The sequence below is a fragment of the Schistocerca gregaria genome, chromosome 1, assembly GCF_023897955.1.
Source record: "Schistocerca gregaria isolate iqSchGreg1 chromosome 1, iqSchGreg1.2, whole genome shotgun sequence".
Lineage (NCBI taxonomy): Eukaryota > Metazoa > Arthropoda > Insecta > Orthoptera > Acrididae > Schistocerca > Schistocerca gregaria.
In genome coordinates this window covers 525,559,870-525,579,134 of record NC_064920.1, presented here as the reverse complement: position 1 = coordinate 525,579,134, position 19,265 = coordinate 525,559,870, and the positions used below count along the sequence as shown (strand labels likewise).

Below are 19,265 nucleotides of genomic sequence, written 5' to 3'. Positions count from 1 at the left end.
CTCCCCGATAGCTGCTGTTGTCTGCCTTTAGGACACAGTAAAAGCCTTCTGTTGACTAAATAGTACTCTGCTGAGCACTCCAGACTCACTACCTTCTTGAAAGAAATCAAGTAAGTTTTCACTCCCATCAAAAGTATCAAGCTCAAGCAATAATTTGATAAGTAATTGTAACATATGTTAAAGAATATCGCATAACTAGAGGTCACAGTCACGTTAAAATCTGAATGATAAACCTAATTGCGAGCTAGGTGGGTTATAATCGGCTTGTTTTCAGGTTATTTACAGTGATTGGATCTATGAATGGGAGATCAGAATTTGAATATACAATTCGTGGGACAGGCATTCGGTTTGGTCATGTCATTTAGTGGGTAAACATCAAATAAGCAAGAAAAACTCAGGAAATTCTGGCTAATTTTCTTCCGTCGTCTGTAAACTGTGACTAAAAGGTGTAGCTGAAGTTTCGACATTAACAAAAAAGTCCAAGTTACATTTGTTGTACAATTTTTGACAGCGTCAATGTTCTAACTTAGTTGAATAATTCCACATTCTTCAGTTGTATGATTATATTAAAATAGTAGTGTGATCAGGGCGAGGCAATGAGAGAAACTACAGTTAACATCTTCTGATCAATAACTGCTTACCTGATGATCTCCTGATGATGCCGAATATTCTTCACTAGATGATGACACATTTTATTATCTGAGACCCCTGCCGACCGAGAATATATAGGACTAATGGGAAGAGCATTTCTTGGAAAGGTCAGTTCGTAATTGTTTCCGTAAAATTTAAATCTGTAGTCTTCGTATCCTTGTATTTTCACATTTAATTTCTGCATGACTGAGATGTTTTCGTTCAGAACTTGTAGCTCAGCTGCAACCATAAGCATTACATGGAAGAAGAAAACGTCTATGCAAATCGCAGACTGAGCTGTTACTAGTATGCAGAAAGACTGAATGCCATACAATATTTCGTACGTGGGTGCTACATATATGTTTCCAGGAAACCAGAGAGGCACAGGGAACTGGTGATTTGATTCAATCGAATCATCGTCGGAGTTGAAGAAAAAACGGGCAAGTAGCGGAATGGAAACCCAACCAGCGTACGCCGGCACTACAGCTACCTGTGAAATACAAAGTGTTACAGGTATCAGAACTAACCAGAATGTGGCGTACCGCAATAAGAAATACACGCAGTACGAGTAATACAGTACTTAAACTAAACTTTAAAACTGAATATGGTCAAAAGCTTCTAATTTAGCACAGAATATAAGGAAAAGCATTTCTATATCTGGGATTTAACCCGAGACTATACTTCGTACCTGCATGTAGAGATACACTCGCCCTGACAGAATTTGGTAAGAGTGTCGAATGTCGTCGCTTCTTTTGTTGTTCCTGTACAGTCTTCTGATGCCGGACATAAGCTTCAGCAGGTGTTTCAGAGTATCACCTTGGTAGATAAAGAGCACTGCCTGCAAACCGATAAAATCAGTAGTCAAAATAAGTTTTACCAGTGACACGTTTTAACAAATACAGGACTATCAGGTGTAACGCAAAGCGCAACTGTCAAGAAGTTCTGAAATTCAATTTTTGCTGTTATTCTGACCGCCTGTCAATTGAACAGTGCCTACTTTCACGGTCGCGCCATTTCGAGCAACACGAGCGCAAAGGTTTACCGCTTGCTTTATATCATAGACGTTGATTTTCGCTGGAACTAGAAACCTTGGGAAAAGCAGCGCCATCTGTAGAACTAAAGAGCCCTATAAATATGGCCAGTCCTGCTTTTTTGCCACCTCTTTACTAACACGTTCCATGCCTGTGTCACCTCCATACGCTACATATCCTCCCCTCTCCCTTCCCCCCCTCCCCCAAAGAAGGCAACTTCAACAGACACAGAAATGCGCATTGACGTGTTTCTATATTTTCAACCCCCTAATGATTTCCTGCGACCAGTGCTCCAGTACCTCTACCAACCTCCTGACAAACCCTCGCTCTTTCGTGTTCCAGCCTCTACATACTACTTAAAAACGCAACATTATTCCCCTCCTCCACCCGTCAAAGACGTAGTGACTTATTTATCTGTATTATTCTATTGCCCCTCATCTCGCCATCCTTCCTCCTCTCGTACTCACACAGCATTTACGTGGAGCTGACGTCGAGGTACTAGCCAGATGCGCCGTCATCATCACTTCTGCATCATCCACAATCTCATATCACCAAAACGGATAACTCTTCTTGCATTTTCAACGTATTATTTTAATTATTTATGTACAAAAAGATACATGGGTATACAATGTGTTTGAAGAGGTTTAACAAATATTTTATTAAGTGGTAATAGTCACCAATTCCAATAAATCTTTCTTATAACATGTGTTCAATTTTTGTTTTACAGAGATACAGCTGTTAGAATGTCACCCAAATAAATACTCACAGAATGTGTTCAACAAAGGCAAATAACTAAGTTAAATTTGATTTTTATCTGTTACATCACCGACTTCAATGAACTTCCAAATTTTTTCGACAATGCCACATGTGACTCTTCTCCTGTCCTTTTATCACGACAACACCATTTACAATCTGTGCGTCTAGCACTTTTCCTTTTCCTTTGTGCACTTGGCATTTTAATTGTTCTCACAGACATAAATCTCAAGGCATAAGGCCGAGGGATCTTGGTGGACAAGAAACATGAAAATTTGTGCCGACCCATCTTCTGGGCCGTTGATGTAGTCTGATTACTATGTGTCTGTTACCATGAAACAATTCTTACTACGACTGTAGCTGTGGAACACTTTATAAACTTGACATTCCTTCTGGCTGGACTTGATAATGTATTCTGTCGATGGATAGGCTGTATTGCGGTTATCACTGTCAGTGCTTCATGCGTATTTTGTCTTCTTTAAATAAACTGTGTTATACACACACCACTACAGAACTGGTAGCGAGAGGTTCAAAAAATGTTCAAATGTGTGTGAAATCTTATGGGACTTAACGGCTAAGGTCATCAGTCCCTAAGCTTACATACTACTTAACCTAAATTCTCCTAATGACAAACACACACACCCATGCCCGAAGGAGGACTCGAACCTCCGCCGGGAACAGCTGCACAGTCCATGATTGCAGCGCGTAAGACCGCTCGGCTAATCCCGCGCGGCCAGCGAGAGGCTACGAGTGCACGTAGGCTCACCATGGAACAAAGATTTTTGAAATGGCCATTAAACCCACAGGAACAGATGAAACTTCTCAGGCAACCAGCTGAGCAGCCTGCAGGATCGCAGTCATCGTGCTTGGAGACCTAGTATTTTCTCTTTTAATGAGAATGTTCTTGAATCGAAATTTTGGTAGAAATATCAATATCGCACTACTTCGCGTCACCTTGTTTCACATAATCAAGAGAGACGAGGCCAACAAAATAGGAGACTTGTGCATTTATTGATTTATCTCCGACAAAAGCTGTTGCTTTTGTTCAGCTGTGTCATTTTAAAGCACCGCAGTCTTTTGCGTCTGCAACCAAAGGGAACGGAGATCTGGTCACTTATATCCCTAATCATTAAGAAAAGCAGATGATAAAATATACTGGTGGGAATACAAAATGTAAACAGTGCTTACCTGCAAACATCTCCAACACGTTTGATGCTAAACCTTTTGCGACGTAATTCACGTGTTCTTCGCCAATCACCTTCTTCCGTTTTATTTTGTATTCCTTACTTTCTTGACGTTTCTGGTCTTTAGACTACAGAACACTGTCTTCAGAATTCATTACAGGACCACGGACACTGGACCTTCACTTGCCAAATAATTGACTGAAATAATCCAACAAGCCCTGCGAAGACGACATCGAATATTGAGGTTTCATTAAAGCCTGCTTTCAAACAAAAATAGTCCTTGTGAAATGACAAACGCTATTTCTGTCATAAACTGTTTTGACAAAGGCTGTTTTTGCAGAACCATCACATTTTTGAGCTGCAATAACGCACTACAAGGGACGTCTCTATCATTTCTGAACAGAACAAATCGTAAATCCCAGGAATGACTGAAGTCGCGAATATGAAAAAGAAACTGACAAGGGTTGTTTTGTTCTGAAGTCTTTGATGTAGCAACACGCTATGGAATCATGAAATGCACCTCCAGAACTCCCAGTTTTTCAAGGACTGTTAGTGCACATTTAGTTGAAACCAAATCAAGAACTGTCTCACAACTGATGAAACTCAGGAAAAATGGTAGTTCGTACTCAGTGTACTGTCGTGTACTTAGTTCACGACCTGTAAATTAAACATTGTGTTGTATCCATTTTTAAAACCAACTTGTTCCTTTGACTGATTAAAATTTATTGAAGATAGTTTTAAAGAACTAGTCATGATTAAAACCTTAATAAAATTACTTCTTTATATAAAAACCATCCCCTCCCTCCAATATTTGTCCAATGCAGTGATAAAATAATTGACTTGTCCTCACTTAATCTACTTATTGTGATTATACTCGTTGGTATACTGTTAAAGATTTCGGAAATTCACAGAGGAGTACCACACACAAATGTTTCATGACGTAGTACAACATCTCACAAGCTTTTCGATAGAGTAGGAATGAAGTCTCTCATAATCCTCGTATTTCTTTAAATAAATTTACGTCCCTGTCATCCTCTGCCTTGCAGCGTCACGCGGATGCGGTATGGAGGGCATGTTGTCAGCGCACTGCTCTCCCGACCCTTTTTCCGACTTTCAAGATCTTCGAGCCGCTACCTCTACATTAAGCATTTTCTGAGCTGACATTACGATGCCGAGTGCTCGCCGTATCAGTGTTCCGACCCAGGAAATCTATTAGGCACTACCGCATGGCAGTCGTCTGCACTGAACACTCAGCTACGGAGGCGGACTAATTCATGTAAATCAGTGTAATTAATTATAAGCGCCTGCTAATAACAAAGTGAATGGTTGCACAATCAACCACTTTATTACACTATTTTGGGGGCAGGAGTTCTGTGGTAGTGGGATTTGGCTGGGTACTGTGCACGTGTGGACTCTTATTCAGCTGTGATTCATTAATGTTGTTAACAGTATAATCCACACAATTGCCAGAGCGCGGGAATAAGACAGACCATCCAGATGTTCGTACTCAGTTATCCAGATGTCTTCAAAGCTTATATAATTATATAAACAGTCAGGAATATAAACTGTCGCCCCACAACAATGTCAAAGCTTTTAAGGGGACACGAATCAATATAAAATCAGAAAATCTTGACCTTATACACTTGCATCATATAATATAAATACTTGGCCCCACTGAGATGAACTTCACTAAAGGGACACCCAGTATAACCTACAATAATACAAATCAGTCGACACTATAGGACAAGAACACTTCAGTTCGACAAACACGTTACGCAAACACAGACAACACGCACCATATACATGATCTACAGTGAGGCAATAACTAAACGTCCATCAGTCATCAGGGCACATAGAAAGGCAACTTTAAGAGCTGAAAGAATATCACTAGAATACAGTGCTTTAGATAATTAACTGCTTTACATCACACAAGCCCCAAATGGGCTAAACGTGCTTCATGAAAAAACGATAGACTTATATAAGGCAGTGTTCCTAAAATTACAGTTTCAGTAGCGGACTTGCCGTGTTTCACGAGTCCATAACCATGGGAATACACTAACGTCTCCACAGACTCAAAGAAAAGCACACGAAAATGGCACAAGCCACTCGTCAACACACTTTTCCACTCGTCGTATCGTATATCTTCCTTCTCCGAACTATTTCCTGCTCCCAGCTGCTGTATCCTCTGGATGTTCAGAAGCGAATATCGTCTGCTGCTACAGTTAAACGCTGCCTTGCAGTAACCGCAGGGCACATCCCATGTTGACGTGTCGTAGCCTCACTGCGGTGCCGCCTCCACGGTATCAGCTCCGACTCTAAATGGCACACGCGAGCTTCCTCGTGTATGTGTTCATTTCCGCAACACTGAATTGCGTTCACTCTGGCAACTCCATGGTTCAGCCATGTCGTTTCAAACAGAAAATCAGCTGATGTACCAAATGAAGCTCCAGATACGGCAGCGAAGCTTGTCAGCCACTGCAGGCAGCCCAGCACTCTCTCACCGCTCAAATTGTCGCTACAATTCCTGAGTTCCTGTCGCCTCCTGCGGTCCCGCATAACTACAGCTAACCTAGGCGTGGCGCTGCGCCTGCCGTCTCGTCTATACCCACGCCGTTTGACTCGGCTGGAGCTCACGACCCGCTCTAGCACTAACTACCCGGACAGCTGGAAATAGGGCATGCTGTGAAGTAGCTTGGTCATGGCACAAAGACCCCCTGCAAAACTGGTTGCCAAGCTCATCTCACAAGAGCGAGTGAAAACCATCGGACAAAATAAAAATACAATCCCACAAATATAACAAAAGTGGTGCATGGAACTAAAGAGGCCTACAAAGAAAAAAGTCACCTTAAGTGGGAACTGTGGCCTGGCACACCCTTGTTTTTTCTAGGGCAGCGATCGGACGAACATCTCACAGCTTGCCCACAACACGTCTATCAACTACTCAAGGCTCTAGCCAGAATCACCCCTCTGTACAGCTGTTCCCAGAAAATCGAGATCGTTTCTTTATCAATAATTGCGCTAGAAGCTCTCTGGACCAGGCCGCTCCTTCTTTTCTTTTTTAAAATGCAGGTATAACTTCTGCAAAGCTTAATCAAAATACCTCATTTTTTCAGTCAATTGTATCAGACAGTACAACAATTATGCTATTTCTGGGATTGTCTCTACAGAAAACTCTTGATCATCATTATCCGTAATAGAGGATGCAGTGATCTGGCAAACTGCTTACCCCAATCTCCACTCTCCATATTTGAGGTGTCTACTTGCCTCATATGATTATTCTCTTCCTCCTGCACCGTATCCCTGTAGTTATGGAACCAACAACATATCGGATATTATTCTTAATTGTAAGTTGAATGCAAATTTCATGACATCAGCTACAATGCTTGTAGATTTATTACCCATATGAAAATTTGTGCCGGACCGGTACTCGAACCCAGATTTTCCGCTTATCGTGAGTGGTTGTCTTAACCAATCTGGCTATCGATGCACGATCCCCGGCCTGACACAAACCTCCATATGTCCACTTCCTTATATCGTAGACTTATGTACGTCTCCCTTCTATCTCGCAACATTATTTGGTTCCAGCTTAGGAAGAATGACAGTACCACAAGGAATCGAGCCTATTTTTATAGTTGTTTGCACCGTATAGGCCTATGATAAATAGTCAGTCATTTGAGCGATTCTGTTATCGAAACTACGTGGAACGAATCAGTATACAAGGTATAAATAGTACCGGATTTTAAGTAGAAATTGGTTTTTGGAGTAGAAAGAGTTGTTCAAGACAAATGATTTTAAATAGGATTTAAACCTTGTTTCATTGCCTGTCAGTCATTTTATTTTACTGGGCTAACGAGTAAACATTTTTATCGCTGCATATTGAACTTCTCTCTGCGCCACGGAAACCCTTAACGATGGGTAAATAAGGTCATATATATCTGTAGTGTTGGAGATATTGACATCACTGTTCTCAAGTTATGATGGACTGCTTGTGATGAATTTCATTAACGAAAATATATACTGTGATGGCACAGATAAAATGTGTAGCTCCCCGAAAGGGTGTCTACATGACGTCGGTGGATGAACACCATACATTATTCTTATAGCTCGCTTTTGTGCAATCAATAAATTTCTTCTAAGTGGTGAGTTACCAAAGAAACTTAGTACGTACAGCATTATTGAGTGGAAGTATGCAAAATACGTCGGGAGGTTGATACGTTTGTTTTCCAACTTCAGCAGTTATACGAGTAGCATACGATTTTTTGGCAGTCAGCTGCCGTGTGAAATATTATTCCACATTATTCGCTGAATGTGAATTTTATGACACCTGCAATTGTTATAATCCAACTGTGACATGGTTCGGGCCAGGGAGCGTCCACAGACAGTCAAAACGGTGAAGGCCATCGGTTGGATTAAGTGGGAAATCCGGGTTCGGACCACGGTACGGAACAAATTTTCGTATATCATGATTCGGTAATAGATGTCATGACATTCGCACTCAGCGAATAATTAGGAATAATATTTCCTAGAGCTGCTAATGCACAAAATACGTAAATATGAAACATAATGGCATCTGTATGAACATACCTGACCTGTAGTTTTTCTAAACTCCTCATTAATGACTTCCTTCTTTGTTAAAAATGTCGAGTCATTCAGTCTGCTCACATAATGAGTCACTGTAACCTATAGTTTCCATAACGTCTGCCGGACACTACTTAATGTTCATTAAATCAGATAATTTGCTCCCTCTCAGACCAGACTGTTCAGTTGCAGTTTCTTTATACTTGTTCAAGTGCTCCCTCAACGTGAACCATAACGTCTGATTCATCACCGAGAGAAGTTGCTGCGTTGGCTCAGCCCATAGTACCTGCAGGTAGATGCCTGCGAATAACAACTTATGTCACGTCGCCTTTTCTCAGTCAACAGAAATGTGGAACGTCACTCACTGCTGACAAAAGCAGCACAAAGACTCAAAACCACAATAGTGCTACTCTGATACTGGCACCAGTACGGGCACCAAACCAACACAGCTCGCAAACATGGTCTGCTACCAGAAAGGTGGCTTTCTAGCCTCCAGTTGCCGAATCCTCTGGACGAACGGAGCTGAACACTGTCTGCTGTTGCAGCCAAATGTTGCCGTGCAGTAACAGCAAGCAATATTCCGTGTTGATGGTCCGCAGCCACGCTACTTGCTCTTACCCCAGATGATATTGTCGTACTTCCTGCAGGAGGTATTGACTTACATCAGCAGATTCCAGCTTCATCCAGTTCCTCCATCTACACCGAACTGACGGCCGTAGTGGCCGAGCGTTTCTAGGCGCTACATTCTGGGATCACGCGACCGCTACGGTCGCAAGTTCGAATCCTGCCTCGGGCATGGATGTGTGTGATGTCCTTAAGTTAGTTAGGTTTATATAGTTCTAAGTTCTAGGGGACTGATGACCTCAGAAGTTAAGACCCATAGTGCTCAGAGCCATTTGAACCATTCTTGAACTAGCTCTACGGAAGCCTAGGCAGCTGCTGCCCCATCTCCAGTCGCTCCTCCAGTGTCTTTTTACCAACCGCCTCCTGCTGTCCCGCAGAACCACAGCTGACCGCGGTCTGAGGCGCTGCAGTCATGGACTGTGCGGCTGGTCCCGGCGGAGGTTCGAGTCCACCCTCAGTCCTGGGTGTGTGTGTTTGCCCTTAGGATAATTTAGGTTAAGTACTGTGTAAGCTTAGGGACTGATGACGTTAGCAGTTAAGTCCCATAAGATTTCACCCGCATTTGAACATTTTTTGAACAGCTGATCTAGGCACGGCACTGCATCCGCTGGCTCACTGGTACCCATGCCGTCTGGTGCGACTGCACCACACAGGCCGGTGCGAAATGGTGGGCTCGATGGGAATTCAAGTTTGCTATGAAATAGCTTATTCAAGGCACATTTCCTATTAATAACAGAGCAACTCTTACAAACATAACAAACGTCTATGACCTTGACACAGAAGCATAATTTGGATGGGTCACATTTACCACTAATTGCTTGGTGTCGATTAGTTTTTCTCTTTATTACATGTGAGCATTATGTGTGCGATCACCACATCAGCGGTAATTTCGACAATGAGCTTTCTGCAGCTCCCTGTCTTCGGACTCATTTTGTGTTTTTGCAGTCGCAGTCCAACAGACGCCAAGGGAATTACTGTCACCTAACACTCTTCCAGGCGAAATACCCTCTGACTTCAAGAGGAATATAATAATTCCAATCCCAAAGAAAGCAGGTGTTGACACATATGAAAATTACCGAACAAACAGTTTAATAAGCCACAGCTGCAAAATACTAACTCGAATTCTTTACAGACGAATGGAAAAACTAGTAGAAGCCGGCCTCGGGTAAGATCAGTTTGGATTCCGTAGAAATACTGGAACACGTGAGGCAATACTGATCCTACGACTTATCTTAGAAGAAAGATTAAGGAAAGGCAAACTTACTTTTCTAGCATTTGTAGACTTAGAAAGCTTTTGACAATGTTGACTGGAATACCCTCTTTCAAATTCTAAAGGTGGCAGGGATAAAATACAGGGAGCGAAAGGCTATTTACAATTTGTACAGAAACCAGATGGCACTTATAAGAGTCGAGGGACATGAAAGGGAAGCAGTGGTTGGGAAGGGAGTAAGACATGGTTGCAGCCTCTCCCCGATGTTATTCAATCTGTATATTGAGCAATCAGTAAAGGAAACAAAAAACAAAAAATCGGAGTAGGTATTAAAATCCATGGAGAAGAAATAAAAACTTTGAGGTTCGCCGATGAGATTGTAATTCTGTCAGAGACAGCAAAGGACTTGGAAGAGCAGTTGAACGGAATTGACAGTGTCTTGAAAGGAGGATATAAGATGAACGTCAACAAAAGCAAAACGAAAATAATGGAATGTAATCCAATTAAATCGGGTGATCATGCATGCTGATAACTTCTCAGTAACTGTTCGTACAGTCAACTATACCAAAGGCATCCAAGAAGCGCCAATGACTAAGGCTCGCTCATCCCACTTCGCCCGTCAATTCTGTAGATGCTAATAGCAGATAAAACTGCAAGGCCATGTTCCACAATCCGAGCGTCGTGTTTCTCAAGCATGTATTCGTAAGTTAGTAGAATAGAGATTCACACACCCGCCGAAAGTCAAATTAAGCTTCGATAAATGCTCATAGCATCCACATGCCACATGACTGTCAGTAGTTGTATGGCCATCATGCCGTTATCAGAGGTAAACGGCTGAGAACTAGATCATGCACAACGCTCTCCCAAAACTTCAAAAAGCGTTCTTTCCGGCTTACAGTATGCCCTGAGATATATTTTTTATCGTAGTGTCCATCCCAACTTAGCCAGAAACTTCTTTATCGAATTACAAGGCGATTTGTGAAAAAAGTGTCTCCGAAAATCTTTCATAGCGCGAGAAAACAGTCGACATTTTATTTCAACGACGATCTAACGGCCGTTACAAAAATTATGACATGTTCGAACTTGAGATAGAACCAGGCTATTACGAATCGTGCACAAAAGCGGACGAAAAACGTATCGCACGAATGGATGACAGAAGCTGCAAAAACTGCCTGCAAGACCTCCATAGCCACGAAGAAGAAGATCCTCCTTCGGGATATGGAAGGATTTCTGTACGGCCCAGGGATTGCTGACTAGAGGTATTTTTAATTAGCTAGGAAAAACACAACCCAACATTTTCCTCGAAACCGTATTTTTCAAGTTCGTGGGAAATCTTGAGAACAGTATATATTTTTATCGTAGTTTGATGCCGGCAGCGTACGTAGCAATTTGATGCTGTCAGCGTACGTAGCAGTTTTGAAATATCATCAAAATTCTATTCGGTGCACGCTTTTCTCTCAATTTTGTGGGCGAAGAAAATTACATTTGTTTCTCCACTATTTTTTTAGAACTAAAAAAAAGTTTCCCTGTGTATGCTGGTAGAAAATATATGGAAAATGACTCATACACATTATTTTGTTAGTTTCAATAGGAGGGCTTCAGGAATTCCCGCTGATGCCCAATGTTTGGGCTGCAATTGTCTTTCCACCTGGTTCTGCCGTTACAGAGAGCGTCCGATGTCGATATAAAAACGACGTGTTGAAGATACGGATGTAAGGAATGAAACTATATCATCAGATCTAGAATTAATTTTTATTTTAATTCGTAAATATGACGAAAATCACCTATTCTGCATGCTCTGAAAGAGAGCTAGCCCTTAAGTCGGCGCCATGGAGAGCGCGTTTGGCCCCTACTGAGACTCTTAGGAGATTTGCTTAGCTAAACAGACACAGTCATATCGCTCTCGAATTCGTATCGAAGCACCACATGGATCAGCCCATAATAAGTTTCCTTGGATCACCGACAAGTTTTCTAAATTAATGTTTTCTAATTACCCCGCCACAAAAGCAGCGAAACTTTTGTTTTCTTAAATGGGTCTTGGTTACCCTCTCAAATCACTGGCCGTTGTTCACAGTTGAGAGTCAGTCTCCTTCTGGTGAACACAAAGCGAAAATCTCCAGTGTCCTGCGACAAGATATGCCAGCGAACCTAAATACCTTCCTAAGAAACAACTGGAACAGAATGGTTACACAAAATTAACTAGGGCAGTAAACAACATGGTTACAATATTTTGAGACTGTTTTGTCAGTAATGGTCATTATGAAGGGCGTTCCTAGTAACCCTGCACACACAATAAAGAAACAATATTCTTTCCTTCCCAATTCCGACAATCATATATTTTACTTTGTCAGTTTCGTCGTTACCGATGATTATAAATACAGAGCTCACGTTTCTCACTATCACCAATCAACTATCGCCCCATATCCGTTCTCTGCTAACTCTTCAAAATGCATGAAATGCTGAACCTCCATCGAATCAATAAGATCAAGTCAATCCCGCATCAAGGTGACTTCAGGCCGTGTAGATATTATACTCTCCCTACATTTGTAAGAAAAAAAATAATTGTCTGACAGAGTGTCTTTTGTACAATTACCATATTCAGTTTTGCTTTCAGTGACAAGACACCAGGCTGTGGTACAGCTCTAATGACAGCGCTGAATGAAACAAGGCATAAAAAAGGGATCGAAAGCCTGAGAAAACTGAAACGTCTCATAGAGGCAAAATTGAATGGGATCTGCTCACAAAGTTCAATGAGGATCCAAAAGAAAGTAAAGAAACGGCTAGAGTAACACCTAATCAAACTGTGCTCCAAGTACTGCTGAATGGCAAGCCCAACAACAAATCTGAGAAAAGCAAGTTACAGCGTGATACCAACGCAGAATACACAATTTCTTCTTTCATAATCAGAGGGTACCTTGACAGTGTAAACTCTAAGAAAAACACATTGTATGATCTATGAAAAACAGATAGGCGCCTGATGGTGATGATGAGTGTGTGGAAAGGTAAGTCATTTCAGACTGAATTCCAAACATTTGGTCTTAATCCCATTTAACCACTGGCGAAAAAGCTTAAAATCATAAAAATATGGAGGAAACACACAGTAATAGCACACACAAAATCAGGAAAAGAACCTAACTCACCAAGGAACTATCGGGCCATATCCCTTTTGTGCCGCCATTGAAAATGCATGAAAAGCTGGTCCTCAGTAGAACCAATAACATCACTGACTGAAAGTTAATCCCGCAGCAAGATGGCTTCAGGCCGTGTAAATATTGTATTGACGAGATCTTGACACTCACAGAGCATGTAGAGGAAAGATGGGAGGGAAATGAAAATAAATTAATAACAGGCTTGGCTGTGGTCGGTTCAAATGATCAAATGTGTGTGAATGTGAATTCCTAAAGGAGCAAACTTCTGAGGTCATCGGTCCCTAGACTTACACACTACTTAAACTAAGAACAAAACACACACACACACACACACACACACACACACACACACACACACACACACACAGATGGAGCACTCGGACCTCCGTCGTGTGCGGCCCCGCAATCCGTGACATGCCGTCTCTACGTGCGCGACCACTCCGTGCGGCTCTGGTCGGTCTAAGTGGTACCTACGACACAGTAAACCACCGAAAACTATTACTCAAAACCTTTGATATTACTAGGGGCCATCAACTACTAAAAATTCTAGAAATCTTGCTGCAGAACTGACAATTCTGCAACAGTCAAGAAGGGGACAAGAGTCGCTGAAGGAATCAGAGGAAGAGCTTTGCTCATGGAAGTGCGCCAGTTCCCGCCTTTCAATATCTGTATACAAATGATCAACCAATACCAAAAACTACGCATTTTCTCTAAGCTAACGGTTTGGGTATCACGGTGTAGGGAAGAACCTATGAGGAAGTAGAGGTAAAGATGGAGAATACTATAGAAGCTATGTCGACATATTACGATAATAACACTATCAAATCAAATCGCACAAAACGAGAGTTCTCGCTGTGTACCTGCATCCACGCCAAGCAAATAGAAAGCTGCACGTTAACTGGATTGGGTCTACCCTTGAGCTCACAGACCAGCCGACCTTCCTTGGTGTGACGCTGGACAGGTCCTTAGCATACAAAACTCACGGCGAAAAAACTCGAAATAAGATAGCTGTAAGGAAGAATATCCTTAGGAAGCTCTCTGGCAGTGAGTGGAGCACCAAAGGTAATGTGCTTAAAACTACTGCTTTAGCACACTGCTTTTTCGCAGATGAGTACGCATGTCCTGTCTGGTCTAGATCGGCTTATGCATAAAAGACCAACATAAGCCTTAATGAATCATGAAGGCTGGCCACAGGATACATGAAGCCCATTCCACTGTGAAAGCCCCAAGAAGTCTCAGAATGCAGCAGTCCCATTTCCCGTAGGGTAGCACATGAATGTAACGAGCAGCTGTAAAAGACAGTTGATGAGCGTCATACATTATACGCTAGCCTGTATGGATTAAAAAGACTAAAATCAAGATGTCGGATCATTAATTGCATCTTGGATGAACCCCATATCTCCTACTCTATTTCAGAACATTGAATTGATCTAGACATCATGGAAAGTGCTAAGCCGTATGAGAACTGATGTAGCCCCTAAAAAAAATCTATCTCATAAATGAAGGCCTATTAGAACCTGATGACAATTATGGCGACTGTGAAGAAATACAAATCATGGAAATTGTCATGCACGTTGCTACCTAAAGTACCACTGCCTAAGCAAGCTTGAAACTTTTGACTTAGCCCAGTATTGTGGTGAAAAATTGCCAACTTCGGACACGAAATAGTAAAGTAGTGTAAGTAATCTGGGTTAATATGTTTAGATTTTATTGTGCGTCAGGCTAACCATGATTTACCTCTAAGACAGTGTGGCGTAGACAAGTACGCTGACTCTGCGTTTAACTGGCTGTACTGCGAAAATTCTCTTCTTATTCTGTCGACTTAATATCCGATAGTTTCTTTATTCTTTGTATTTTAAGTGTGTTATTTCCGAAATGTATTGCAGATACTTGAGACTCTGTTACAGCACACAGCAGAAAGTGCGTAGTAGTGACCAATATAAAATAATAGAACGGTTTAATGCTAACAATAACAGTCAGCTAGCAAGCTGATACCATTCTAGAATGTTAACTGAATCTTCCGTCGGTTCTTGGTAGAACAACGTTATAATAAATGGAAAGCGCTAGTTTGCTTTTATTCTACAGTAATACCTTGGTCAAGAATCCGGGGGCGATCGACATAACGAAACAGCACAGTGTGATCTCTTCGAGCTCAGACGGAGTGTCCATGATAAGCTTGAGAGCTGAGAAAGTCGTCAGCAACGCGAGAGAGCCCACTGTCACTGTGGCGGCCACTGCCGACCAGAGGCGGCCCCGTCGCCCCTGGGACCACCACAGGCCCATCAGGCGCCGAATCGAAGCTCCGGAGCCCAGCAGAGACTGGTAGTTGGCATCCGAGTGCTCCATCTCAGCGGCCGCGGCTTGGCTTCTTGCTACCGTCCAAAGAGACGAGCCTGCAAAATTGTTCACGATTACTTCAGTTTCTGTGGTGGTCGAGTTCTTTCAGGTTAAATGCTGATGACCAAAGTGCGTGCCATTCACTTTTGTAAAGGAAGCAGTGCCATGCATCATTAAATTTGGGGTTCAAACTCGGACGGGGGAACGATAGGGCGGGATACTGGTCGCTCAATTTCAAAGAAAGCGTACTGGCATTTCGCTTAACCGAAACAGGTAAATCGATAGGAAAACTTAATCTGGATGGCCTTGGTAAAATACAGATGCCAAAGTAATTTAGTACTATGGCCACTCGGTGGATCTTTTATAATAATGAGGAGTAGTTTCAGAAGAATAAACGGAACACTACGACAGCAAAATAAAATAAGGAACCTGGTTCGTGAAACGGCCCAGATGAAATGCAATACTTATGACACGAGACGCGCGTCTCTCTGCCATCAACAAACACGAACAGTTTGAATTCACATCAAGATACAGCACATTTCAGGTTATCACCTCTGAGATTTACTGAAGCCTCGCTCCGTAAAATTTTTCTTTATCCATATGTCCACAACCGTTATGAATTTAATAGATGGAAGCACAGTTCCTAAAAAATGCCTCCTACCTTCACGAGCGTTCTCTTACGAAACAGATTCGCAGACGAACTGTGACGTTTGGAAGATAGGAGACAAAATATTGACGGAAGTAAAGCTGTGAGGACTGGTCGTGAGTCATGCGTGGATAGTTAGGTCGCTAGTGTACTTGCCAGCGAAAGGCAAAGTTACCGATTTCGAGTATGGGCCGGACACGTAATCTGTCTGGACGTTTCATCATCAGTTCCAATTAGCAAGTCGGAGGTAGAAATGTCCAGCGGTTTTCATAAGTGGTTATATGATCGGCAGCTCGCAGCGACCAAGTACAGGAGCCCAGACAGGTAGGAGTCTTGAAGGCGGAAGTCAACCTGGCGAGTTGTAGCAGTGCATCACAGGTCCAGCCTCATATCTGGTGTAATGCAACGTACGGATATCAATGATCGAAAGATTATTTATTGTTATTCGTCCGAGGCAACGCCGTAATGCTCGGCCGACGATGACCGACTGTGACCTGATCTCCGAGGGTCATCAGCAGTCTCCACAATCCCTATACTTCGAAAGAATAGTGTTCAGCTTGTTGCTATTCTGCCCTGTCAGCAGGCTGATAGGTGTTCCAGTGAAATTTTTACTCTGTCTTCCTACCTCAAACTGCGCTGTTAGAATAATGTGACATCGTCGCTAAGGCCATTTTGCTGAGTTTATGATTCAAGCCTTTGTACGAGGTGAGACTGGTTTATTCTGGTTTCTGCTCGTTTGGCGTTATGATTCCGTCACTGGTGTTGGTTTGATAGTGCCTTGAGACGGCTATGAGCAAATTTTACATTTTTCCATAATACATTCTGCTGCGTAAAGTTCCCTTCTTCTTTAAGAAAATGTACCCGAATATTTCTTAGTTTTCTTCTGAAACAATCTCTTGAAATGCATGTTCACATGTAACTACACACTGTACACATTTCTGTTACTAAAACAATTAAAAAGCTTATTCACAACGATCTTTGGTTTTTAATCCAATATTGTCTGTGTTGAGTCTTCATTTTCTGATACAGCTTTAAAATCTTCCTCTACGTTATAGTTTTTTTTTATTCCTTTTGTGACTACTTATTCACATGCAAGCATTTGATAAATTGGCGACTCATGTTCATGAGTGGCTTTAAGACTGAAACAGAAGTGAATGTTAGCAGAACCGTGGCAGCACTGGTGGTGGAAATGGTGACGGTAATGATATTACACCGTTTTTCTCTAAAGTTCTGCATATGATGGAACATTTGTTCTATCGAAATTCGTTTGTTTTCTGGAGCTATTTTTGGTGGTAAGTTGCTGTGGGACCAAATTGCTGAGGTCATCCATCACTAGGCTTACACACTACTTAATCAGACTTAAACTAACTTACACTAAGGACAACATCACACACCCTTGCCCTAGGGAGGACTCGAACCCCCGACAGGGGAGCCAAGTGAGTCGTGGTAAGGCGCCTCGGGCCCCGCATATAGCGTGCGCGGCCTGTGCCTCTATCAGCTCGTCTAGCGAGTGAAGAATGTGGCGGCTTAAGTTGATCTTGAGGAAAGTTAGGGTTTGCGAGAGTAACATTTCTAACGGTTTTTTGCGGTAATACGGCTTTTCTTGCGAGAAGTGGACTATGGTCGTACCCGTAATAGTAGCTGGAAGACGAAATTGGGCTCCTGCTTCATCACAAGTTGTACCATTTATTAATCTACCACTGCTTCGCTCTTCTACTTTCGTAAAGCCCATGGGTTTTCCATTTTGGTAGCAGTTTGCGATGGCAACTTCCGGTGCGAAAACGGAGTAAAACCAATGTACCCACTATGTCTGAATGTGTTTTTTAGGTTAGCATTCCTCTTTCACACTGTAATTCATGTGCCTGTACGTTAACCTGTACCGCTCTGGTAGGGCAGTTCGTGTTACTTTCCCTCACACATTCTTGTAACTCTACCAATGACGTGAGGAACTAAACTTCTCTTTGCTCTGAGATTCATAATTCTTCCTGTGCTTTCATGTGGAGTGAACAGATTACAGTAGCATATTTTTCCGGATAAAGATGGTCGATAAAACTCTGGTATTATTCAAACTTTTCCAGTATTGGACCCTGAATTCATGTATGCATTGTGGCTCTGTCTGAACTAACTTCAACGTTTACTGTGTGGTACAATAAGGCCAGGTTTCTTTCAGTTAGAATTACTTAGTGTTGCAGTTCTGCGAAAAATCCTTTTTGTGCCCGGCGTAATCTTGTTAGGAATTTTGTTGGAGGCAGCAGTGTAGAACTCAGAGGTGTACGTGCACTGCGTGGTAAACCGCTTTCGCAGTGTTGTTGCCTCTAACCTTGGTACTTCAAGCAATTGACCGAGTCTGAATTCTTCCCAAGTTATTATTCATTGTCCGCACGATATCTTCTTTATAATACGGCGATCCCATACTCAATTCTCCCACCATCCTCATGTTATCAAGCACATTCTGTTCCATGTTCGTCAACTACGTAGTGTACTGCTCTACTGTAGTTCTAGTGGTATCCTCTATTTTCCGCGTTTATTCTATTGCATTATTGCAGTGTTGTATACCTACACTCTCTGCAGTGCCAACCATGGTTTTTAGTAACTTCGTTTCTGAATCCAACCACCCTCTTTTCTTCCTAATTAACGTCTGTGGTACTATTTCTGTCAACTGGTTTAGTTGTACTCTCAGTTTCTCATATGAAACTCCTCGCTTGTAATATTTGTTTTGTATTTCCTCAAATATGTTCTCTTTCTGGGCTTCTTCATGTAATGCCATGAAAATCTGCTGTAGCCTGCACACTTTATTTTTCTTTTTCCCGAATGTCGGAGGTTAGTCTTAGCGTCCACCGACGACTAGTCAGTAGCACAGCCTGTTGTCTGGAGAACAATATCCCAGAATTGAGCGGCTGGTTAAAAACTTTATTCGGTAAGCCTCCCTTGACGAAGTGAAGACTGATCTTCTCTACAATAAACATCATGTACCTCCTTAATGGTATGCCAGCTAAGAGAAAGGAAGGGTTTATCAGTTCCTTCGTTTTCTGCAAGTTGTACACGTAAATAAAAATGAAATTAACTCTATTCTGCTTCGTCCATAACACGACAATAAGTACATAGCAACGCTTAAAGGGAGAT

At 42.1% G+C, this 19,265-nt stretch overlaps 1 protein-coding gene across 1 annotated transcript in view; it reads right to left on the bottom strand.

The window, feature by feature from the left end:
* The window catches only part of LOC126279086 (uncharacterized), a 53,662-nt gene extending 38,157 nt beyond the window's left edge, over nt 1-15,505 (bottom strand). Inside the window, exons 1-3 of the mRNA XM_049979587.1 lie at nt 15,251-15,505; nt 1,319-1,468; nt 642-1,120 (exon numbers count right to left, since the gene is read on the bottom strand). Coding sequence (XP_049835544.1) covers nt 642-1,120; nt 1,319-1,468; nt 15,251-15,505 — 884 coding nt within the window. The remainder of the gene's footprint in view (nt 1-641; nt 1,121-1,318; nt 1,469-15,250) is intronic.
* Between the last annotated feature and the right edge of the window lie 3,760 nt (nt 15,506-19,265).